This window comes from Protopterus annectens, chromosome 6.part1 (assembly GCF_019279795.1).
Source record: "Protopterus annectens isolate FY-2018-M chromosome 6.part1, PAN1.0, whole genome shotgun sequence".
NCBI classification, from domain to species: Eukaryota; Metazoa; Chordata; order Ceratodontiformes; family Protopteridae; genus Protopterus; species Protopterus annectens.
In genome coordinates this window covers 43,329,401-43,354,917 of record NC_056738.1, presented here as the reverse complement: position 1 = coordinate 43,354,917, position 25,517 = coordinate 43,329,401, and the positions used below count along the sequence as shown (strand labels likewise).

Here is a 25,517-nt window from a genome sequence, read left to right as displayed (position 1 = left end):
TAAATCGTTCCTAACTGTATGTAACAGGGATTGTTTCTAGGCCCCACCTATACTGTCTGAAATTTTGCCACATAACTGGCAGTGACACAAATGCAGAAATAAACTCATTACTACAAATTAGGAGCAGGCATGTCCATACTTGACAAATTCCTGGGCAATTGTCCTACAAACACCAAAAATTATGGCTGCCAGTTCTGTATTGTCTGGAGAGAGAGTCATTCCATCTGACCCTTGGAAAGATTTATGAATCCACACTGGGCAGCATACCATTAACTCCAGTCTTCCAAATCTTTCTCCCCTCGGTGAGCTACAGTCTGTGGTACTTTATGGGAACTTTCTATGAAGTAATGTGGGGAAGCCATTTCTGTCCTGTTTTAGTTAATGGGCTTGTTTTCTCTTTCTGACTAACAAACCGTACACATGAGCAAAAGAAAATTTTTGTTATGAACTTGTAATTTATCTACTCAGTATAGCTACCTCCTCTGAGAGGAACTTGCAAAGTCTTTCATTTTTCTGTGAGCAGCTGAGGACAGCAAAGTAGCTGCACTTTCTTTCATACATTTTGTATATTAGCAATATTTTATTAACTGATAAGAGGGTATTTAACTGTGAATGATGACTAGCTGCTGGTATCCTTTTCAAAGTAATACAGTTGCAAGTGCAGTACAGATCTTAGAATGTCCTTCCATTTCACTTTTGCAGTATTCCTTACAATAGGGATCCCCTGCCTAAGACAGCCCAATGTCCAGCCAGTACACCAAACCCTTTAGGTTGCTAATGGTACGCCATATGTCACACATGCTCCCTGCATACAGCATAGGGCATAAAGGTGACATCCGGATGTACCTTCCTCAGAACTGAGAACTTCTTTGCTGGCAGTCCAAACACAAGTCTTCGATTATCTGTCTGAACACTCACTTCATTTGCTGGTTCACCAGACCTTTTTTCAGTCAGTGCCCCACTGGGGTTTTGTTCTTATCTCTTTCCTTTGTTTTTGTTCCTTTGGGGTTTGTGTGGTCCAGGAAGGGTAAATGACAGTGCAGGAGACAGATTCTCCATAAAGATAGTCACTAGCAGTATTTATTTTGTCTAGGTGCTTCCCATGACTGTACATCCAGTTCTATTTGAAAAGGCTTTTCTCCCAACAACTCTGCATAGTTGGCTTTCTTTTCTGGCCATATATTTAGAAAGCCAGCATCTTAATTAGCAAAAGGTGCCATGGAAGGAACTTCTCACTCCAAGGGTCAGCTGTCCACGAAGAAAAAAGGCCAAGAAAGCTAGGTCTGATTCTTCGGCTGTGTCACCTCAACCAGATGTCTCTCTCGAGTCTAGTGAAAGGCTGGAAAATCGCCCAGCTCCTTTTGTTGGTTTCCTGTGCCCCAACCACTTCAGAAGCTGGCATGCATCCAGCTTCAAGCACATCCCTGGAGGCCTTGCAGACATCCATTTTGGATATTCAGTGGAAACCTCGGCAAATTATTACCAAAGGGCTTAGGGGTGTTCCTCAGATATTGGTTGGGGAGGAGGAGGTACCAACTACCATTACAGAATGCTGTACGGGGTCTGAGCCTTCTAAGTTTTGCAAGGTTGACGTCCCATTAAAGAAGAAGAAACAAAACCTCTTTCTCCTGCTCCTAAGGTCCCTCACCGTGAATGGCAGAATTTCATTCAGGATTTGTTTAATGCACTTATGGCTTTGAAGCCTCCTCAAGGAGTTTCTGTTACATCTCCCCCTTGGTCTTCTACTCCTCTTAAGAGGCCTAGGGAACAAGATTCCTCTGAGGAGGATGAGGAATCCCTTGCCTATTCTTCCCAGATTCCTTATCCTTTAGACTATGGTTCTGAGGAAGGAGTCCACTTGTCTTGACTCCTCCTTTTGAGGAGGTTTCCTTTGTGGGCACAATTTCCAGAATGATGGAATTTTTCAAATGGGATTGTGCCCAGGTGTCTGAGGTACAGAAGAGGTATGAACTCTTGCAGATGGACTTCCCTAGACCATCTTCTGTTCCTCCTGTTTTGGCTGCCTTTTCTACTGCATCTCAGACTGCTGGTTCCCAGCCTCCTGCTCCCAAAAAACTTGATAGATTTCACAAAGTGCCTAATGATTGCACGTTCCTCTGTAAGTGCCTATCTGCTGATTCCTCTGTGGTGTCTGTGGCGTCTTGCAAGCCATCAGAGTTTACTGCCTTCTACAAAGTTGCTTCCTGCTGATAAAGACAGCAGAACTATGGAAAAACTGGGTAAGAAGGTGTATACCTCAACTACCCTTGCTTTTAGGGCTGTCAAATATCAGACCCATATGACAAAAGATATATTTTGGCTCTTTTCTCAAGTCTGTCAGGTTATTTCCGACCTTCATGATTCTGAGGGGAAGACTCCTTGTTAGGGACAACTTATCTGGTGTCTCGCCATTCTATTAAATGCAGTTATGATGCCACAGATGCTTCTTCTAGGGCTGCTGCATTTGGTTCTGTGCTGAGGGACATATTCATGGCTTCGGCTTCAACCTTTGCCTGATGTTATTAAGGCTAAGTTGATGGTTGTTCCTCTGGATAACAAGCATTCGTTTGGTGCTGCTGCTGCAGAATTGTTTAAGTCTTTAGATTAAGAGGGTAAGGCCTTATAAGATCTAAAACATATCTTTGTTTCTCCTGTGCCTAAATTCCAAAGGAATTACCCTAATAAGCCGACCTTTGTTCGTAGGCAGTCTCACCCTCCTCCCAAAGGCAAGAAGGGTGGTAGAAGGGCTCCTCCTACTAAAGCTGCACACACACTCCTTCAGCTGAGAAGTATCCTTTTCCTGACAAACCAGGTGCTGTCTTACTATCCTGTTCTTCTCAGTTACATTCCTCTCCACCTTTCCCTGTTCCTTCCTGTTTGGTTATTGATTACTCAGGATTCTTGGGTTCTGTCCATCATTTGCCTAGGGTACTACATGGTCTAGAAATCTCTTCCCCTTTTCATGGGCTATCCTCAGCCCCCTCGGGAGCAATTAACCTTTTTTTCCATGCATGCTTCAGGGTTTTTTGGGGTGGGGAATTATTCAAGAAGTTCCAGTTTCTCAAAGGAGGAAGGGTTTTTATTCCAGAATGTTCTTCGTCCCCAGGAAAGAAGGCACTTGGAGACGCGCTCTCTATCTCTCTCACCAAAACACCTTTTTGAAGGTCTCTTCCTTGTAGATGTTGGCCCTTCAGACTTTGTTTCCTCTGCTGCTTCCTTAGGCTTGTCTATTTTCCTCTGGACTTCGAGGGTGCTTATCCTCAAATCCCTATTCTGCCCCTTTTCAGGAAGTTTTTACATTTCTCTGTTGCTTTCTGGCATTTTCAGTTGTCTGCTTTGCCCTTTGGCCTCTCTAATGCACCAAGGGTATTCACCAAATACCTCACTCCTGTTATTGCTTTTTGCAGGCTAAGGGGGTTACTGATCTTTTTGTACCTAGATGAGCTAGTTTTTCAGGTATCTTCTCCAGAGATTCTACTGCAGCATCTTCACTTTGACATTTATCCCCTGCGAAGCTTGGAGTTTACTATAAACTTCCAAAAGTTCTTCCTGTCTCCTTCACAGGATCATGTGTTTCTAGGATGCAGTATCCTGACTCTTCCAATGCTGGCATCTCTGCCTCCTCCCAAGGCCTTAACTCTGATTACCTTCTTTCAGTCCTTTCTTCCTCTGGCCTCAGTTACAGGCAGGGAATTTCTGAAAGCTCTGGGTTTTATAGCCTCCGCCATTCCTATGCTCCCTCTAGCCAAACTCCACATGAGGAAGCTTCAGTGGTTTCTAAAGTCAGTTTGGCTTCAGCACACTCATCCTCTAGATTTCATAGACCCTCTTCTTCCATTCCTCAAGCTGGAATTTCAGTGGTGGGTTCGGCAGCTGTCACTCAATTCAGAGCTTCCTTTTCAACATCTACTCTCCTCTCAGGGCCATTCAGACACTTCATATGTGAGATGAGGAGCTTCCTTCAGTTCTCTAAACATGCAAGACTTTTGGTCACCTCAAAAAAGAAAGACCACATCAGTGTCAAATAGATGAGAGCTCTTCTGTTGGCCATTCAAGGAGTTCATCCTCTTTCACTACAGGGCCCGTCAAGGTACACAGAGACAACACCACAATGATGTGGTATGTCAACAAGCAAGTTGGGACAACATCTCATCTCCTACGCAGGTTAGCATTTCTTGCGTGGGAGCTAGCTATCCAGTGTCAAGGAATGCTTCAGGCAGTTTACATTTTCTCAGGTGAGAACATTGTGGCAGACTCTCTCAGCAGGTCCATATCACAATCCCATGAGTAAATGCTTCACACGGATGTCTTTCTGGACATTGTCGACCATTGAGGTTACTGCTCAAGTAGATCTGTTTGCCTCCCCTCAGAACAGACATCTTCCTCTTTTTTGTGCCAGAGCCATGTCCTCCAGTCTGGAAGGTAGACACCCTCTCTTTTTCCTGGAAGGGAATGTTTCTTTATGCCTTCCCTCCCCTTCCTCTCATTCCAAAAGCCTGCTCAATATCAGAATGCTCCCACAATCTTACTGGTGACTCCCTTTTGGCCCAGACAGCATTGGTTCCCTCTTCTTCTGCATTTAGTCAAGGGCAGTCCTCACAAGTTACCTCACAGGGTGGACCTACTCACACAAGAAAAGGGATCTCTCATCTATCCCCACCTGTCCACTCTTCAACTGACACTGTGGGTGGTCGGATTTTGATTCCACATAGACACCTTTTTTTTCCTGAGGACGTGCTTAGGGTCCTGCAGGAGGCCAGAAAACCCACTACTAGGAAATCCTACTTATCCAAATGAGGTTTTCTGTTTGGTGTCGTCCTTGTAACCTGGATCCACTTTCTGTGGATTTTCCTTTGGTTCTGTCTTATCTGTGTGAATTGCTCATTGCTGGGTTGGCATATTCTTCTGTTAAGGCCCACTTGTCAGACATTTCTACTTTACTGCCTTTAGCTCCTCCTGTAGCTACTAGATTTGAGGTTAAACAATTTCTTAAAGGCGTCCTTCAATATTAGACCTCCCAGGAAGCCTGTCCCTCCTTCCTGGGTTCTTAATTTTGCTTTGGAGAAATTGACCCAGGCTCCTTTTGAGCCTGCGGCTTCAGCTTCCTTACACCATTGTTCTTGGAAGACTGTTCTTCTGTTGGACCTTACTTTTACAGTACGGGTGTCTGAGCTTCAAGGCCTTATGGCTTGTCCTCCTTTTTTCCGTTTCTATAAGGACAAGGGTGTCCCTTCATACTAATCCTTCTTTCTTGCCCAATGTGGTGAATGAGCTGTCTCTTAATCAGTCTGTTCATCTGCCCACTTTTTATCCCTTCTCAGCAATCTGCTATTGAAGAGGTTTTTGCACACTTTGGATGTGCATAGACAACTCAGATTTTATTTGGATAAGACTAAAGTTTTTTGCAAATCTGATCAGCTTTTTGTTTCCTTTCATCCTAGATCTTTAGGATTGGCTGTTTCCCAAGCTAACTATTTCTTCTTGGCTATCTAAAGCCATTTTTTGTTATTCTTTTCATGGCAAGATCCTTCCTTCTCTTAAGGCTCATTCCACTAGGGCTGTGGCATCTTCTGGTGCTTTTTTTCAAGGGTTTAGATACTAACTCGCTCTATTCTTGCGGCATCTACCTGGACTTCTGTGCATATGTTTACCAAGCACTGTAAGTTGCATGTGACATCCAGGGCTAGAACTGGTTTTGCTATAGCCATTCTTTGTGGTTTCCTAGAGGACTCTGCTGGTCCTTCTTCCTCCCTGTCTCCTTCCTGAGCTTTTGCACTCCCCCTGTTGTAAGGAGTACTGCAGCAGTGAAATGGAAGGACATAGTACAGTTGTGTGAAATTATTCCATAACGGTATATGTCGTTCTCTTCACTGTTGCAGTGTTTAGTCCCTCCCTCCCTCCTCTGCCCGGTTCTTTTCCCTTCTGGATGTGCTTGCTACCTCTCTATCCTTGGGCTGTCATTCCTGCTGCGGTTCTCACTTCTGAGGATGGTACATCCGGACGTCACCTTTATGCCCTATGCTCTACTATGGGAGCATACATGTGACATATGGTGGACACTTGGCAACCTAAAGGCTTTGGTATACTGGCCGGACATTGGGCTGCCTTTGGAAGAGGAGCCCTATTATAAGGAATACTGCAGCAGTGAAGAGAAGGACATCTACCGAGGTGAGCTACCAAACTCTGGAAAGTTTCTGAAACATTCTTCATTCCAAAGGGCATGTTGGCGCATGTGTAACCCAAAAGCCATCACAAAAGCTAACCTCTCAGTTGCTCCAGGCATTCAGAGGAAATAGAACAATAACCAGTTTGAACCTGTAGGGTGCTTAAAAGAATTTGTCTAACCAGCTAAACCTTTCAAAGGTATGTTTAACTGGAAGAGTTACTGGATACTGCCTACGCTGTCTGAACTAATGTACATAATGCAAGGACATACATTAACTCGCTGGTACAGAATACCAAGGTAATCATAATCAGCAAAATGCTAGGTAACACTCCTGTAAACAGTAAGAAGAAAAATGTCCGTTATGCAGTCTGTGTAGAGAGAATCATTCCATTTTAACCATGCGGTATGCAGACCCAGCCCCAACTGACCTGGGAGAAGATTGAGAATGCTGGAGCAGCATACTGCTATTGCTGGTGAGTGTGCAGCAACTCCAGCGATCGAGACCTTCAGGAGTTGCATGCAAGTAACCTCCCAAATGTGCGGCATACTGTCATGCATCACAGAACTAGCCAGGCCTGTCTGTTGCATATTGTAACAAGCCTAAGCTGCCTCCCTTCCTCTAAGGTGGATGAACAGACATTAGCCCCTTATGCCCATCCTTTCCTGGGGCACCTTCAACGCATGTGCCACTAATCTGACAACTGTCACCTGGGAATATTAAGGGCTTTATCTGGTAGTTGTGGTGGTCAAGTGCAGCAGGTTGTGTAAAGATTGAGGAACGTTTTGCATTTATGTGCTGGTGACAGTGTATTTATGAATTTAAGCTATTATTAGAAATACTTGTGGTATTTCTTTCTATATTGACGCTTAGCAAGAAAAGAAATACTGCAACAGATTCTTTTCCTTAATAAACAGCTTTGTGATGAGCTTGAAGTTATAAAATGAGTGATCCATAACTTGGGCATTAATGTTTTCACTGTTTGCCTGATCTTTTAGGGATGTGATTGGTGAGACTCTGTATCATAAGGTTGAAATTTAAATGTCTTAAGATCTTAAATTTCAAACTAAAATCCTGAAAACTACAAAAGACTGAAATTCAGATGAGTGGAACTGAAAATGCTAAACAATACTGAACAAGTTCGTGACAGCAAATGCAAAACATAAAGTAGTATGCCAAATGAAAATACAGTATTTTTCTTTTTTGGTGGTGGTGGGGGGGGGGGGGTCAGTGTGAGCCACTCCTTCTGCAAGCTGTGCTTCTCACATGCTTTAACTATTTATTCTGAATCCAAGGTTTCTTATACCTAGGGTAACAAAGAATCCAGTCTTGCATCTAAACTAATAACTCTGTTTAAGAGAGCAGGGTTGCGCAACCTAAACATATATTTAGGGGAGTGCAAGGAGCCTGCCATTATGTGGTAACATTGTTTATATGTTTTTTTTTTCTTGTGGTGTAGTACATTCAAATGTTGTATTTGCTTTAATGTATGCATTCACTGTTTCAGGACTCAAGTGACACTCACTTGAGATTCAGACTTTTTTGACTTTCAGAGTTTTTGGTTTCAGCTTTATTGTCTTCAGTCATTTAAGCTTCATTCTTATGACAAGGGGGAGCCAATTGGTGAATTTGTTCTTTATGACCATCCATATAATGTGCTGTATACATTTATTGACATTCTTTTCATTTTTATGATCACGGACCCATAGAATTATATCGCTAATAACTGATTTCATGTTATAAATAATGGGACATTTTAAGTAAACTGCTAGCTTAGTTAGTCATCCTCGACACAAAGGAAACCTTGCAGTAAAAAATACTTTTTCTATCTTAGAAACAAAGAGACAAACCGTGATGAATTTATTTTCTACTCCAAGAGGTTAATGAGATTACTTATTGAGCATGCCCTTTCCTTCTTACCACTCAAGGTAAGTGAACCCACTTAAACTCAGTCCTCGGTGACCATTAATTTTTAAAGACCTTCCTACAGAAGGATGAGGATTGTTTACATTTGAACTGCCAACTTGTTTGATGTATGTACTGTCTCCATTACAGGTTATGTGGAAATTCACTAAGGCACACTGAGGAGTTTTGTGTCTGTGTCTGTGTCTGTGTGTCTGTCTGTGTTTCTATGTATTGGATGTTACAGTTGTCATATGCTGTTATCAATTATGTTTATCAATAATGTGATTATGGAGTATTGTGTAGTTTGTAGGTGTTTGGGTTGTCATATAATTATGTTCTAAGACACAATAGATTTGCAGTATGAACTAGGCAGTTGATCGACTCTTGGTTGGGGCTAATCATGAATATGGAATTTGTCTAAGGTCCTTGTTAGATACTGGTGCCTGATCTAGAGCATGTCTCTGGTCCTTATTTGCCCTGTTCAGACCACATTGTCATAGATCTCATGCTTTCATGATTCATAGTGCAATTCTGGTTTCAGGTATGGTCAGAGGACGTGGAGTTCCCTCCCCACTGTACATTTGGGTGGATCTATTGAATATCCCTGCATTTCACAGAGAAATAGACAAAGCCTCAAACTCTTGTATGGCGACTCCTCTTTTAGTGAGGTAATATGGCGTATAAGTACTTCCTTGACTTTTGCCTGAGTTTGTTGCTGGTGTGTGTCATATGTAGGTTTACCCGTCACCTGCCATTCGAAGCCAGGTTTGTTGTTGATATCGTGAAAGCCTGGAGGTTTCCTTTCTCTGCTATTGCAGCCCCCAGGAGGAGCTGATGTCTTGTATTTGCCCGTGGTAGACTGAAGTGACACCATGTCTAAATATCACAAAGCGACCTTCTGATTAGACTTTTCAGGTCTCAGTCAGCCAGGATCTAACACTTGTCTTTCAGTCATGTGTTAGCGCAACCCCACCTGAGAATTCTCTCTGTATCTGTGGTGGATGTTTTGATCATAGACAGGCATATCCATGTGTCTGTTGCAGATGGAAAGGTTAAGATTATCTTCACAGTAAAGCAAGCCAGGCAGCCTTATGCTTGATGCCTCCTTCAACAGGAATGGGATTTTTGGGTAGGGGTTGCAGTCTTTACTTGATGCCTCCTTTCATAACAGGCAGGCAAGCCCACCCCTTATCAGGGAAACTGCTTCTTTTGCCACTTACCTCTCCCTTCTCCTGAAGGATGAAAATGTACCATAGGTGTCATAGGCACAGGACTAAGCAGTATCCGCTTGCCTTTGCTGAATAGATTTTGTAAGGGTTCTTCAATGATTTTCCATCAATGACTATGCAGCCCTGGATCACTCTAGAAGAAACAGCTCTCTTGATTCATTCCAGTCAGAGAGAGAGAAAGAGATGGACAGAGAGATAGTGAAAAATCTGCTGGACAGTAGCAAATGAGGGCTTGCTCTGGTTAGGCACACTCTTGTTTTGCTCATTTTTGTCCTTCCCCTTTGTGTTTCTCTGCCATACGCAACTTTGAAGTAGGTGCAGATTTTGTTTCCTATTGGGCATTGCTGGCTGCTCTTTTTCCTTTGGATGGACCATCTAAATCCGTCTTTTTGACAAATATGGCTTTTTGGTCTCATCATTTTGGTCAGAGCAACTCCCACCCCACCCCACCCATAGGATCATAGGAGGTTACTAGGCTGATGGCCCTTACAAGCCTAGCCAATAGTTTATCCCAAAAAGAAACATCAGTCAGCACTTGTCACCCCTGTCAGTGAGGGACACAGGTAAAACCCCTGGGACAAATTTGTGGTTTCCCATCCACTCATCAAGATTGCGCTTGAAGGGAGTCAGCGAGGAACTCTGTATAACATGTATGGGAAGTCTATTCCAGAGACTGGGCAGCCTCTGAGAGACAAATCTGTGTCTCCAGCAGGTTTTGTTGATGTCGCATATTAGATTCAGGCCTTTTAAGGGGGTAATGCATGAGGAGTTAGACTTACGGATATGGAGCATCTCTAGTAGGGCAGGGTCCAAGATTACCTTGTAGGCGAAACACAGATCACCTCTGAGCAATCAGTATGATACAGCGTAGAATGATAATGATTTGAGTGTAGGAGGCCATGGATTTTCTTTGTGAGGTATTTCTGTGGCCTTTCCAGTTGGTGCAGATGTTTGGAAAGGTACATACCAAATGGGGTGTTATACTCTATTATTGGTCTAATGAGGGAGGACTATAGAGAGGTAGTAATCTCCTTTTTTTTCTGGATGCAATCCTTTTACTTATGAGATGAACCAAATAAAAGGCTTTTCTGACTTTTCACTGCCGCTACATGATGGTTGAAAGTAAGATTATCAACCTGAGTACGCAGGTCTCTCACCACAGGTTGTGTGTTTAGGGGGTTGCCATTGATGTGGTAATCAGTAGGGGCCGTGTTTCTGCCGAATGGTATGATCATTTTTTTGCATTTAGCTTGAGGCCATGACTTTGGCACCAGTCATTAGTTGCTGAGAGACCCTCTTGCAGTATGTCAACGTTGTCTGGGGAGTCAATGACAGCACCCAACTTACAATTGTACGCAGACTTGGTCAGCCACAGGCCTTTTGCCTTTGCCTGGACCTCTGAGAAGTAGATGCCAAACAGTAGGGGTCCCAGGACAGATCCCTGGGGAACTCCAGTAGTGACAGGTCTGCTATCGGAGGTGGAGGTGCCTGTTTTGACCTTGAGGGTCCAGTGGGTGTGCCAGTTGGCCACCCACCTGATGAAATGGGGGTTTACACCAAGTTGTGTTAGCTTTTCGATGATGCCTGAGTGGGGTATTGTGTCAAAGCCTTGGCCAAGTCAAGGTAAACTGTATGCACTGTCTTTCCCTCATCCAGGGCCTTGGTAACCGTCTCAAAGAAGTCAACCAGGAATATTCACACTGCAGCTTAACTGGTGATGGAGGAGCTTTGCAGTGTTTTCTCAGTCTTTGGCTGGGAAAACACTATGTAGATAAGGGTGGCTATTGAAGTCACTAATTCTCCAGAGCCTATCCAGGCATTACCTTCTGGGTTGAAACTGGGAAAGAAGACCTCTACTCTGTGACCCTTTCACACTGGTAATAAGAGGTTGCCTTGTCGAGGGTTCCTATAGTAGTTTTTCCAGTAGGATTTTCCTGACTTTCTCAGTTGCATTCCATTGGGGTGTCATTTTCTGACTGTGGGGTTTCTCCAGACAGCTGGTGAGGAGCTGTCCAAACAAGGCAAGCAAGTTTGTTTTTATGCAAGCTGCCCTTTCCCTTGTGGGTGGGCCTGCATTGCCTAAGCATGATGGCTTGGGAGTGAGACGGAGTGGTCTGGGTAGTTGTGATTGCCCTGGTTTCCAAGTTGGTTTCTCTTCCTTGCTTGCAGATAGACTCAGGATCCTAGAGAGGGCACCCCCCCCCATGTTCATACCCCCATCTTTGGCAGAGGTTCTATGCCACTCAGGGTGGGTCTTTTCATCTATAGCCTACATGTCCCCTTCAGGGCTGTATCTGTCTTGATGGGGAGCTTGACTGAGTTCTCCATGAATTATTTGAACTTCTTTTTGGTTTGATTATCTTTCACCTTTAAGTCAGCATTGGCAGTGTCTTCCCTGACTGGGCTTGTCTGCTAATCTTTTAAGTGTCTTCCCGTTTATGGTGCATGACACTACCCTTTATTTTGAGCCCGTCTTCCTACCTCCTGGAAACACAAGGTTCCCAGGCTGGGTTCCCACAACCGTTCTCTCTATAATTAAGAGCCTATAGCCAGCCTGTTAGACCCACTCCTTCAGTTCCTGGAGAGGTTATTTGTGCCTAGGTTGAGATTGGGCCTTCAGAAATGGGGCTGTGTGGAGGCACTCTCTGCTCACTTATTGAGGACTCCTGCCCTTTGTGAGTAGCAGCTTTGACTGTTCAGACAGTGTTCCCCTTTAGGAGAGCTGCAATCCATCCCCTTGTGGAGCTTCTTCAAGGGAAGTACTTTGTTGTGTTTGCATCTAATGTTTGGTTCTTCGGTTTGGTGGTCTTACTGTATTCCTTGTCTAGGCCCTGACCATGACGTAGCTAATTGTCAGCTTTGTGCTAGATTTAATCAGCGGACTATTAAACGGAGATACGATTTTGCCTTTCATTACTTTGGGAGGCAATTTAATTATAACATGTCGTTGGACACGCTTCTGACTACCGGAGTTCATAAAAGGCGCAAGGATAAGGATTGGCCTCCGAGGTCCAAATCAGACAACAGTTTACAATCAGAGCCAGCTGCCGGTTCGGCCGTCAGTGAGGCGCTTTCGCAGCCCCTGTCGTTGGCCATTACAGAACCGCTTGCCGAAACGGACTCCCATGAGGAGCCAACTAGGCCTTCAGATACTCCAGGTGCAGGACCTTCGGATAATGCTCCCTCGGATGGGTCCGGAGCCGCTGTGCAGGTACCGGCTTCCGAGGGGGTTTTCAGGCCTACGCAGCTTCAGGCAAAGACAAAGACTCCTTCTAAAACAGACTCAAGCCCAGGCCTCCTCTGATCCGGGACCTAAATCTCAAAAACAAAGGCTTAAATTGGCGGAGGACTTTCTAACTATGATTAGGGGTTCCCATCCCCCTCCAGACAAAAGGCCAAGACAAGAATTGGATTATGAATCCTCTGATCAGGTATCTGTCTCTTCGGTGTCTTCCTCTGAACAGGATTATACTTTCCCTCCTTATGAAGATCCTGATGCTGAGGAATCCATTCCTTCAGCTTCTCCTCCTGAAGATTATTCTTTTGGGGAAACTTTACATGACATGAGGGAACATTTTCACTGGGAATGACAGGAGTACTCTGAATCTAAGAGAAGGCTTAGGGATTTCCTTCTTCTCCAACACAGACCCCTGGCTATTCCTCCTATTTTGGATGTTGTGGATGATGTCTTTTCAGAGTCTAACTTAACCCCAGACTCCTTTCCTCCGGCCCCTGCTAAGCGTGATAGATATTACAGAGTCCCCAACTCCCACCAGTTTCTATTTAAAAATCCTACTGCTGATCCAGAAACCATTTCTCAGGGTCCTAAGGGTGTTAAGGCCGCCACTGCTAAGAACCCTATTCCGTCAGATAAGGATTCTAGAGCTTTGGAGAGATGGGGCAAAAAAGTGTACACTTCTGCTACTTTATCTATTAGGGCTTTAAATTGTCAATTTCATATGTTGAAATACCAGCAATACCTTTTGTCTGTTATGAAACAAAAACTCTGTACCATTTCTGCATGTGTAGACAATAAGGAATTACAAGATTTGATGCATGCTACTGAGCAGTTGGGGAAACGTACCTTACACTGTGGTTTTGATGCTTTGGAAGCCTCTTGCAGGGCGGCTGCCACTGGCACGGTCATTAGAAGGCATGCTTGGTTAAAGGAACAAAATTTGCCTGATCAAGTAAAAGCAAAATTACTGGATGCTCCTGTTCAACATAATGCTTTGTTTGGGTTTAAGGCTGAAGAGGTTATAAAGAAAATGGAGGATAAGGCAAAATCCATGCAAACGGTTAAGGATTTCTTACAAGTTCAGCCTCCTAGATTTAGCAGAAATTGACCAGCTAAAAATTGGTCCTTTCTCAGCTCGGACAGGCCTCAGAGGGGTAGATATAGGCGCCCCAGAGGGAGGGCCCAAGCACAGACCTCTTATAGACCTAGAGTGTGGAGTGCTTCCACCCCCAGGGGTGGAGAAGATGGGTCTCAACCTTATAGGAAACAGGCTAAATGACTCCCCCTGCATGGCTCCAGGAACCTCTCTCCTGGAAGCTCCTCTGGGAGGAAAACTTTCTCTTTTTCACCGAAATTGGACTTGCATAACCCAAGACAAGTGGGTTCTGGATGTAGTTTTAAGAGGTTACAAATTCCACTTTCACACCTTACCAAAACCAAACGGATGGCCAGACCTACCAAAAACTCAATGGGCAGAGGCATTAAAACAGGTGAGGTCCCTCATGGCTATGAGGGCCATATAACTGGTTCCATATTCAGAGACTGGACAAGGCTTTTATTCAAGACTCTTTCTAGTTCCCAGAAAGCAAAATACTTGGAGACCCATCCTGGATCTGTCAGTCTTAAATACTTTCCTGGAGATACCAAAGTTCAAGATGCTTACTCTGCAGCAGCTCCTGCCAATGTTGAGCAAAAATGCATGGATGGTGACATTGGACTTAATGGAGGCTTACCTACACATTCCTATCAGACAGGAGTGCAGAAGATACCTCAGGTTCAAGGCAGGCTCGAAACATTACGAATTCTCTGTGCTACCCTTTGGCTTGTCTACTGCGCCCAGGGTCTTCAAGTGCCTGGCACCAGTAGTAGCTTACTGCAGACTCAAGGGAATTCAAATTTACCCTTATCTGGACGACTGCCTTATTCAAGCAGACAGCAAGGACATTTTACTCCAGCACCTGGAATTTGTTCAGAATCTACTCAAGTACCTGGGATTCACTGTGAACGTAAAAAAGTCAAATTTGCCACCCACTCAACAGATAACTTTCCTGGGTGCTCTTTTAAACACAACAACCCAGATGGCATTCCTGACGCCAGAAAAACAACTACAGCTGGCTTCAACTTTCAAAAGCCTGGCATTAATGTCTCAGCTAACTGCAAGGAAATTCCTGCAGGCTTTGGGTTACATGGCTTCCTGCATCCTACTCATACCATATGCAAGACTGCATATGAGGAAGATACAATGGTACCTAAAAAGTGTATGGTCCCAGCATTGTCACAGTCTGGAAACAGTGATTGCTGTCTTGCCTTGCCTGCAAAAGGAATTCTATTGGTGGGCCACGGCATGTCTTCAAAACAAAGGGAAAGCCTTCAGTCTACCTCCAGCCTACCAAGTGATAACCACGGACGCCTCGGATTATGCATGGGGAGCCCACTTGCAGGGGAAAGGCCTGCAAGGTTTTTGGACAGAGGATCAGAAGCATCTACATATCAATTTAAAAGAGATGTTAGCTGTGCAGAATGCCCTCTTGGCTTTCAGGGATCTTTTACAGCCAGGGCAGCTACTGATATGGACAGACAACACCACAGTTATGTGGTACATAAGCAAGGGGGTTCACACTCCTACCCCCTTTGCAAACTAGCCATGACTCTATGGAACACAGCACTAGCTTGCAAGGTGGATCTACAAGCTCAATTCCTGCCAGGGAAACAAAACACTCTGGCAGACAGCCTGAGCAGGAACCTGTCAGACCCACACGAGTGGATGCTAGACACCCAAATATTCAAGATGATTACAGAAGCCTGGGGCTGCCCGGACATAGATCTATTTGCATCTCCCCACAACTACCAGTTACAGACTTTTTGCACAAGGACATATCACAAGCTAGCATGGAAAGTGGATGCTCTCTCATTCAGTTGGAGGAACCTCTCGGGGTATGCCTTTCCACCGCTACCTCTTCTACCAAGGGCGTTATTAAAAATAAAACAGGACAAACCAAAGCTGATCTTACTAGCCCCAAATTGGCCTCGACAATTTTGGTACTCAACACTGATAAATCTATCCCAGGAACCTCCTTGGATTCTACCTCAGATTCCAAATCTTTTGTCTCAACATCAGGGCCAGGTCCTGCACTCTCATATCAAAACTCTCAGCCTGGCGTATTCAGGGTCTATAATTAATGCTACCCTTTCCAAACAGGTCATGGATGTTATCTTAGAAGCCAGAAGGCCTAGCACTAGGAAATCTTATGCAGGTAAATGGAAGAGATTTTGCACCTGGATGCATGCTCAGGAATCAGATCCTCACATTCCAAATATTACATTGATTTTACATTACTTAACAGATATGTTGCATAACGGTTTATCTTTTTCCTCCATAAAAATATATGCCTCAGCTATCTCTGCATATTATAATACAGATCCTCCAATTTTTCACATCCACTTCTGAAACAATATCTCAGAGGAGCAAAGAATTTAAGGCCCCCTAGGACTCCACCCATTCCTACCTGGGACCTCAATTATGTCCTGGAAAAACTTACTCTGCCTCCTTTTCAGCCTGCTGCCACATCTGATATAAAGTATTTATCATGGAAGACTGTTATCCTACTGGCTTTAACTTCAGCCAGGAGAGTCTCGGAGTTACAAGCGCTCATGGCTGTGGAACCTTACATTATCTTTCATCAAGACAGGGTTTCTTTGAGGACTAACCCTACTTTCATGCCTAAAGTGGTTTCTAAAGTGGCTTTAAACCAAACTATTCACCTGCCAACTTTTTTCCCTCATCCACAAAATAAGGGGGAGAGGATCTTGCATTCTTTGGACGTGCACAGGTAGCTTCACTATTACCTGGACAGAACCAAGGATATCAGGAAAACAGAACAACTGTTTGTTTCTTATGCAGCAAATTCCCAAGGCAAAGCTATTTCAAAACAGACCATTTCTAAATTGCTCATGGAATCAGATTTTGTTACTCTCATCATGGAAAGCAAATCCCAGGAAAAATTAGGACTCACTCTACCAGAGCTGCTGCTACTTCAGCTGCCTTTCTCAGGGGAGTCCCTACCAAAGATATTTTGGAAGCTGCAACTTGGAGTTCAGTGCATACTTTCTCTAAGCACTATAATCTCCCTCTTTATTTTAAGTCTAGGGCAGGCTTTGCTTCTGCAGTCTTGCAAGGCCTTCTAGCCGCCCCTTCTACTCAATAACCACCACCCTGTATCTCAGCTTTGAGATTCAACCCTACAGTGATGACTGCAACAGTGAAACACGATGAACATAGTACAGTTGTGTACACTTACCATAAATGTAGATGTTCGAGTGTCTTCACTGTTGCAGTCTGGGTTACCCACCCTCCTATCCCCTCTTACACTTTTTTTTGGTATGATTCCCTACTTCACCCTTCTTCTGAGGTGTATTTGCTACAGGGTATGGGGTTTGTTGTATGTTACATTTTTGTTTTACTTTTAGCCTTTACTTTTGGGCACCTGACATCTGGGGCAAGAAAAACTGGAGAACATGGCGTCGGCTGGGAGCTTTATACCCCTGGCGCACTGACGTCAGGGAAGATGAGTGCACAGCCGACGCCGGACCCAGAGTTTGGGATTCTGGCCGACTGAGGGCTGCCTGCCGGCAGGAAGAACCCTACAGTGATGACTGCAACAGTGAAGACACTCTAACATCTACATTTATGGTAAGTGTACACAACTGTGCTTGCCACATGCTGAAATACCAGCAACATATTATGGAACTTAAGCAAAAATGATCTACCTTTCCTGACTGTGCAGAAAGTAAAGAATTACAGGAGCTTTTGCATTCTGCAAGCCAAGTCAGCAAGCATATCTTGCAGTGTGGGTTTGATGCCCTAGAAGCATCTTGCAGGGCAGCAGTCACAGGTTCTGTACTTAGAAGGCATGCTTGGCTTAAGGAGCAGATCTTGCCAGACCATGTCAAATCAAAATTACTGGATGCTCCTTTGAACAAGGACAATCTGTTTGGCACCAAAGCAGAAGAGGTTCTAAAAAAGATGGAAGAAAAAGTCCATGCAGACAGTGAAAGATTTTTTGCAAGTGCAGCCTCCAAGATTCAGTAGGCATTGCCCCTCGAAACTTTGGTCCTTTCCAGCCCCCTCTAGGCCATCTTAAACTAGATCCAGGGGAAACAGACCCTCCCCAAATTACAGTCTCAGGGTATGCAGAGATCTAAGCAATGGAGTACCTCCACTTCTAAAACAAGGAGTGCTAAGCCACCCCCTTACGGAAAGAATTCACAATGACTTCTCAACTCCGCTTCTCACCTCTGCCCAAACCGTGCCCCTAGGAGGAAAACTTGCCCACCATGCAAAAAACTGGACCTCCATCACCAAAGACTGATGGGTCCTCAACACTGTATCCCAGGGATACAAATTTTACTTCCACACACTGCTAACCCCAAAAGGGTACCCAGATCTTCCTCCAAACCGTTGGGCAGAGGCACGAAACCAAGTTCAATCCTTGCTCTCCATAAGGGCAATTCATCTTGTTCCTGCAGAACAGATAGGTCAATGGTTTTATTCCAGACTTTTCCTGGTACACAGAAAAGAGGGCGCTTGGCACCCAATCCTAGATCTTTTCATTCTTAACACCTTCTTGGTGGTCCCAAAATTCAAAATGCTCACCCTTCAGCAGCTTCTTCCTATGCTGTCCAAAGATGCCAGGTTAGCCACCCTAGACCTAAAAGAAGCCTATCTGCACATCCCTATTAGGGACTCATGCAGGAAATATCTACGTTTTAGGGCAGGATCTATGTATTATCAGATGTTCTTCGTGTTTCACTGTTGCAGTCATTACATTTGGGTTATCTGCTTGCAGTAGCCATCAGTCGGCCTGATTAACAAAGTCTTGGGTCCTGCGTCGGTTGCTGTCTCTTCTTCCATGATGTCAGGTCGTCAGGGGTATAAAACATGCAGCCGACATCATTACATCAGTCTTTCTTGCCGTGCGGTGCCCGAAGCAGAAGCATTTCGCAAGTGCTGGTCGGCAGACTCCTGAAATTTTTGTTTTCGAGTTTCAGAACTGAAGTCTTCACCTAAAAGCTAAGTACCCCATTGGGGAAACTTTTTCTTGCTCTAAACCGATGTCAGTAAAAGTAAATAACTTCATTTCTTATGGAAAGCAAATACCTCATAAAGATTTTCATTCGTACTGTATTCCTTGCCTAGGCCTTGACCACGACGTACCTCGCTCTCGGTTTTGTGCCTTATTTAAACCACAAACTATCTGTCGTCAGTATATTTGCGCTTCTAAATATTTTGGTGCTTGGTTCAATTATCCTATCCGACTACCGACATTCCGAAAAAACACAAAGATAAAGACCGAGACAGGCCGCCCAGTTCGCTGGTACTCAGTGAGGTGCTTTCACAGCCCGTGATACCCGCTTCTTCAGATTCGCAGGCCTCTACTGAGACCCATTCGGAGTCCGGTATGCCGCGAGGTGCTTTGTTGTTTTTTAAAACTTAAAAGTTTGAAGAGGTGATGAGCTGTTTATTCTCACATTTTTTTTTTTTTTTTAAATGAGAGTCAAAAAATGAAAAATGAGAGTCGACAAATTAATGGTTTTTATAACTCTATTCGTCGACAGTGGTGGAGGGTTAATAGTTATCAGTTATTGTTATGATTATACATCATTATTATTTTACAATATATATTATTGATTCATATTTTATTATTTAGTAATTTCAGGTCTAGATACGCTAACTTTTAGACCTGTTTTATTTGATGACAGTATTAAACCTATACTGAGTAGCCTAAATTTATATTATATTATATGTTACATGTCATATTTTATATTTCTATATTATTATTTTTATTATTTAGTGAGATATGATTAATATTATATTTTTCTTGGGTAGCTGTTCTAGTTATTTAAATACTTAAGACAGTATGCATTAATTTCATTATATCTATTATAATCATTACATTAGTTATTTTACTTGAATGCAGGCAAGATACAATGTATGCATAGGTAATTTTTGATTAGGAAGTGTCACGCTTCCATTATTAGTATTTATGCTGTAGGTTGAACATTGTTATTTTTATGTTATTCTATATTTTACATATTTATCTACTTTATACAGTTTTATAATCAAAATATTGGGCTTTTTTCTTTCAGTTTCAAAGCCTGCTACTATTACAGTCTCTGTGTATGAATTTTTTTATTTTTTATTATGTTAGAGAATTGCAAATGCACCCTAGTTAGCTGTGATCTGTACCTTTAAGGAGCTAAAGGGAGATCAAGGGGCGTGGTTAAGTGTTTCAATGTTGGTATTTAAACTCACTTGTAATGGTGGGAATGTTTTGCTTGTCTGAAGAAGTTAGTGCCAGGTACTAACGAAAAGCTTTTACAGTGGCTTAATAAAATTTGTTGTTTTTCATGTTTTTTACATTTTGGACTGGCCTGAGTCGAGTTCTTGGCTTTTGAATTAGCGGTGGTTTTCGCTAGTTTTTTATACAAAGGGTGATAACTTGTCTGCGGTACACCATAAACAAAAATAAATCGCACCTTGTACCCTGTCAACAAATTGTATTCCTGGGAGCAAGCTTGAATACAACTTCCCAGATGGCTTTCCTCACGCCAGAGAAATAAATTCACTTGACAACCTACTTCAAACAAGTGGCCACAAAAACCCTGCTATATCTGCAAGGCAAATACTACAAGCCTTGGGGTTCATGGCCTCCTGCATTCTTCTAATTCCATATGCATATATCCATATTCGTGCACGAATAAACTGAGTTTTTATTCCAGTTTGGACTGTTCCTGTCTTCGATAATTGTGTGGAAGGAATTTGTATGCTGTTGACTATTTGCAGCCTTTGTTTGCACCTTTACCATCTTTATTTTACTATAAAGAAATGTTAGCTGTACAGAAAGCTCTGACAGCCTTCAAAGACCACATTCTTCCAGGAAAATTAATGGTAAAGACGGACAACACCGCTGTTATGTGGTACATAAACAAGCAAGGGGGGGGTACACATTCTTACCCCCTCTGCAGACTAGCCATGACATTGTGGAACACAGCCTTGAGCTACCAAGTGCATCTACAAGCTCGATTCCTGCCAGGAAAACTAAATACACTGGCAGATGGACCAAGCAGAAACCTCATGGACCCCACACGAGTGGAAACTGGAACCAAGGATTTTCAACATGTTGACAAGCAAATGGGGGAGCCCAGATATAGACCTGTTTGCCTCCCCTCAGAACTATCAATTGGAAAAATTTTGCACAAGGACTCCCCACAGACAAGCTTGAAAAGTGAATGCTCTGTCCTTCAACTGGAAAAACCTATCAGGTTATGCCTTTCCTCCTCTGCATCTGCTCTCCAATGTACTTCTAAAGATCAAACACGACAAACCAAGGACAAGGTGATTTTGATTGCACCTGACTGGCCCCCTCCTGCGCAGTGTGTCATTGTTGGCTCCATGGCACCTGCCTCATTCTCCTACCCTGCTGTCTCAGCAGGAGAACCAGATTCTGCACCCCCAGCTTCAAACACTGAACCTAGCAGCCTGGCTAATTACCTAAGCTCTCCTTTACCATCCCTCAGTAAACCAGTGATGGATATCATTTTACAGGCAAGGAGGCGTAGTACTAGAAAATCTTATGCTAAAAAATGGAAAAGATTCTGTGCCTGGAATCAATCTCAAGGGATGAGCACAGCAGTGCCCAGTTTACCTCAGATTTTATAATACTTAACTGAGATGCTTCACAAGGGCCTATCTTTTTCCTCTATAAAAATTCACGCCTCAGCCATTTCAGCTCATTATAACACAGAACTTCCCCTCTTCTCTCATCCACTGCTCAAGCAGTTCTTTAGAGGGGCCAAAAAATTTAAGACCACCCAGGAGAGCTTCAACTCCAGCCTGAGACCTTTGTATTGGAGAAACTCACCCTTCCTCCTTTCGAGCCAGCTGCTACTGCAGATTTAAAATTCCTTTCTTGGAAAACAGCTTTCCATTTAGCGATCACTTCAGCAAGAAGGGTATCTGAATTACAGGCCCTTATGGCAGTGGAGCCTTTCGTCATCTTTCATGCGGACAGGGTGTCCCTCAGGACCAATCCCTCTTTTATGCCAAAGGTGGTGTCCAGTGTGGCCTTTAATCAGTCAATTCATTTGCCAACCTTCTTTCCTAATCCACAGAACAAAGGGGAACAGATAGTGCACTCCTTAGATGTGCACAGACAACTTAGCTTCTACTTGGACAGGACTAAACCTCAAAGGAAATCTGAACAACTGCTGGTGGCATTTGCTGCAGGGACAGAGGGGAAGGCTATTTCAAAGCAAACTATCTCCAAATGGATAAGCCCTTGCATTAATTTCTGCTATAAGCACCATGGAAAACCTATCCCACAGGGGATCAGACCCCACACAACCAGGGCTGCATCTACCTCTACAGCCTTTCTCAGAGGCGTACCTACCACAGACATCCTAGAAGCTGCTACCTGGAATTCTGTACATACTTTCACCAAGCATTACCATTTGCCAATTTTCTCTAAATCCAGAGCTGGCTTTGCCACTGCAATTTTTCAGGGCCCTATAGCTGGTCCTAATGCTATCCAAATTCCTCCTCCCATCCTTAGCTTTGGGAATCTACCCAAATCTAGTGACTGCAACAGTGAAACACAAAGAACATAGTACATTTGTGTACACTTACCATAAATGTAGATGTTCAAGTGTATTCACTGTTGCAGTCCTGGTTACCCTCCCTCCAGCCCCCTTTCTTCTTTTGGCTGTACCTCTTCTCTCCTTTTCAGTGCTTAAAAGCTTTTGGTTTATTTGCTTTTCTGTTGGAGGTATAACCTTATATATTTATAGATTTTAATTGCTTCCCTTTAGGGGATTACCTGACATCTGGGGCAAGAAAAACTGATGTAATGACGTCGGCTGCATGTTTTATACTTGTGATGACCTGATGTCACGGAAGAAGAGACCGCAACCGACGTAGGACCCAAGACTTTGTTAATCAGGCCGACTGAGGGCTGCTGCAAGCAGATAACCCAAATGTAATGACTGCAGCAGTGAATACATTGGAACATGTACATTTATGGTAAGTGTACACAACTGTACTTTCTCTGCACTTCCCTTTGGCTTATCCACTGCTCCAAGAGTCTTCACAAAATGCCTGGTTCCAGCCATTACCTATTGCAGACAGAGAAAGATTTAAATATACTCTTACTTGGACGATTGCCTGATTCAGGCAGACAGTCAGGAAAAGCTGTTGCAGCACCTGACATTTGTAAAGAGCCTTCTAACCTCCCTTGGGGGTACACTATCAACGAGAAGAAATCAAAACTACTCCTCAGTCAAAAGATTGTATTCCTGGGAGCAAGCTTGGACACAGCATCCCAGATGGCATTCCTTACTTCAGAAAAACAAGCCTATCTAACAGGCTGCTTTGCAGAAATGGCCACCAGAACCCAGCTGTCTACAAGGAAAATCCTGCAGGCTCTAGGGTTCATGGCCTCTTGCATTCTGCTAATTAAATATACCAGACTGTATATGAGGAAACTTCAATGGTACTTAAAAAGTCTTTGGTGCCAACATTCCGAGGACCTGGAAACCATCATACCTTGTCTAAGGGCAGAGTTTCTTTGGTGGGCAGCAGCATGCACCCACAACAAGGGACTTACCTTTACACAACCCCATGCCACCCAGACCCTAACCACAGACGCATCAGACTATGCCTGGGGGGCACATCTGGACGACAGGTGCATTCAGGGCCACTGAAGCCCAAATGAAACCAAAAAGGCGGGGGTATAGCCATTATCTATATATCTAATCTCCAAGTTTCCCTCTATAATGAGCTTCCATCACTAGACACCAAATCTGAAATATTGTCTACTAAACTCCAAATTAACAACAAAAAAAATCTATCTACCTAATTTGTATGTATCTTCCCCCTGGAAACAATACTAATACTCTTGAAAACTTACTTAATTTCCTCTCTACCCAACTACCCCAGGAAACCATCGTACTTTGTGACTTCAACATAGACTGGTTAACCTGTACTTCCCAGAACTCTACTAACCACATAAATCTCTATGGATTCTCTCAATTAATAACCACTCCGACTAGAATCCACAAACCTAACAGGAAAGAATCTACTCTTGACTGGATCCTTATTAATAACCACCCTAGCAATTATACTCCAGGAACCCTTCCCGATAATATTAGTGACCATATGCTTACTTACATTATTAGACAAAAATGTCATATCCCAACTACTCATAAACTCAAAACTTCCCGCTCAAAAAACTTCTTTAATCCTGATAGTTTCCTGAATGAATTGCAAGCATGTGACTGGTCACCACTGACCCATCTTGAACTTGATGAGGCTGTGACCTACTTCAACACTAACTTTCTTCAAATCCTAGACTATCATGCACCTTATCGCTCTACTAGAATAAGAACCAAATCTGCCCCATGGCTAACAAAACAAACTAAGCAAAAAATGATCCTCAGAAACAAAATATGGGCTAAATGGAGAGCTACCAAATGTCCATCTGATCACCTCCTCTTTAAACAGTTAAGAAATGCCACCAAGAAAGATACTCTTAGAGATAAATAAGACTTCTATCTTCACCTCCAACAAACCAGTCAACAAACTCCACAAAAATTCTGGTCAGGGATAAACAAACTTCTTCGACTACTCCTGCCCCATTAGGCTTCAACCATAATAATTCCAACCAGATCCCTGATGCCTTTAATAAATATTTTACAGAAGCCATTCAAACCCTAGCCAATTCTTTACCTCCATCTACTGCTTGCCCACCAAATACCTCCAAAACTTCATCTCATACCTTTCATATACAACCTGTTCCTACATCTCTTATTCATAAGCTACTTAAGAAACTGAAACCTTGCACCCCATCTGCCGACAGACTCCCATCTGAATACCTACAAATTGCTGCAAAAGCTATAGACTATCCCATATCTATACTTATTAACAGAACTATCTCTGAAGGCAAAATCCCTACCATATGGAAAGTATCTCACATCATCCCTCTACATAAAGGTGGATCTTTTTATTGAGCTTTCTAACTTTTGCCCTATTGCCTTACTCTCCCCATTAGCTAAGATAATGGAAAAATGTATTCACAATTACTCAACCACCTACTACAAAATAACCTACTAGCCAACTGTCAACAAGGCTTCAGACCATTCCACAGCACGACGACTGCCCTTCTATCCTTCACTGACTCTATAAATAAAAATCGTAACGATAACTCCTTTTCCTCTGCACTATTTATAGACCTGTCAAAAGCCTTTGATATGGTTAACCATAACTTACTTCTTGACAAACTAAATTATCATTCTCTTGATCCACAAGCATTACAATGGTTTAAGTGTTATCTTCAAAACAGGCAGCAAGCAGTGCTTTGGGATAACAATCTGTCTTCATTACTCCCAATAAATATTGGGAGTCCCGCAAGGCTCAATCTTAGGTCCCCTTCTTTTTTCCTTATTTATTAATGACCTACACTTGAACATACCTCAAGCCACCTGCATTCAATATGCAGATGACTCGACCTTAATCTGTACTGCTAAGAACGTAGCCTCCCTCCAGTCCCTCACCCAAACTGTTTTCCAAAATGTTGAAAACTGGTTTATGCAACATTGTCTTCTCCTTAATCCCAAAAAAACAAAACTACTACTCTTTACTCCAACTCATAAATCATCCACACCATTCTTCGCTATAACCTCTAACAATGCTACCAACATAACCCCAGATACTACCACCCGCCTACTAGGTGTTACAATTGACAATCGTCTTAATTATGACGACCATATTAACGCCACCATAAAGTCTGTTAACAAAAAACTTGGTACTCTCTATAGAATTAAACCCTTCCTTACCCCCTCAGCCAGGAAAACTATTGCCCAGACCCACCTCATCTCTACCCTTTTCTATGCCTCTGCTATATATACTAACCTATCAAAAAACAACAT

At 43.2% G+C, this 25,517-nt stretch overlaps 1 protein-coding gene across 1 annotated transcript in view; it reads left to right on the top strand.

Moving 5' to 3' along the window:
* LOC122805378 (uridine-cytidine kinase-like 1) overlaps window positions 1–25,517 on the top strand; it is a 1,023,926-nt gene that overhangs the window by 616,717 nt on the left and 381,692 nt on the right. Inside the window, exon 10 of the mRNA XM_044075479.1 lies at window positions 7,999–8,092. Coding sequence (XP_043931414.1) covers window positions 7,999–8,092 — 94 coding nt within the window. The remainder of the gene's footprint in view (window positions 1–7,998; window positions 8,093–25,517) is intronic.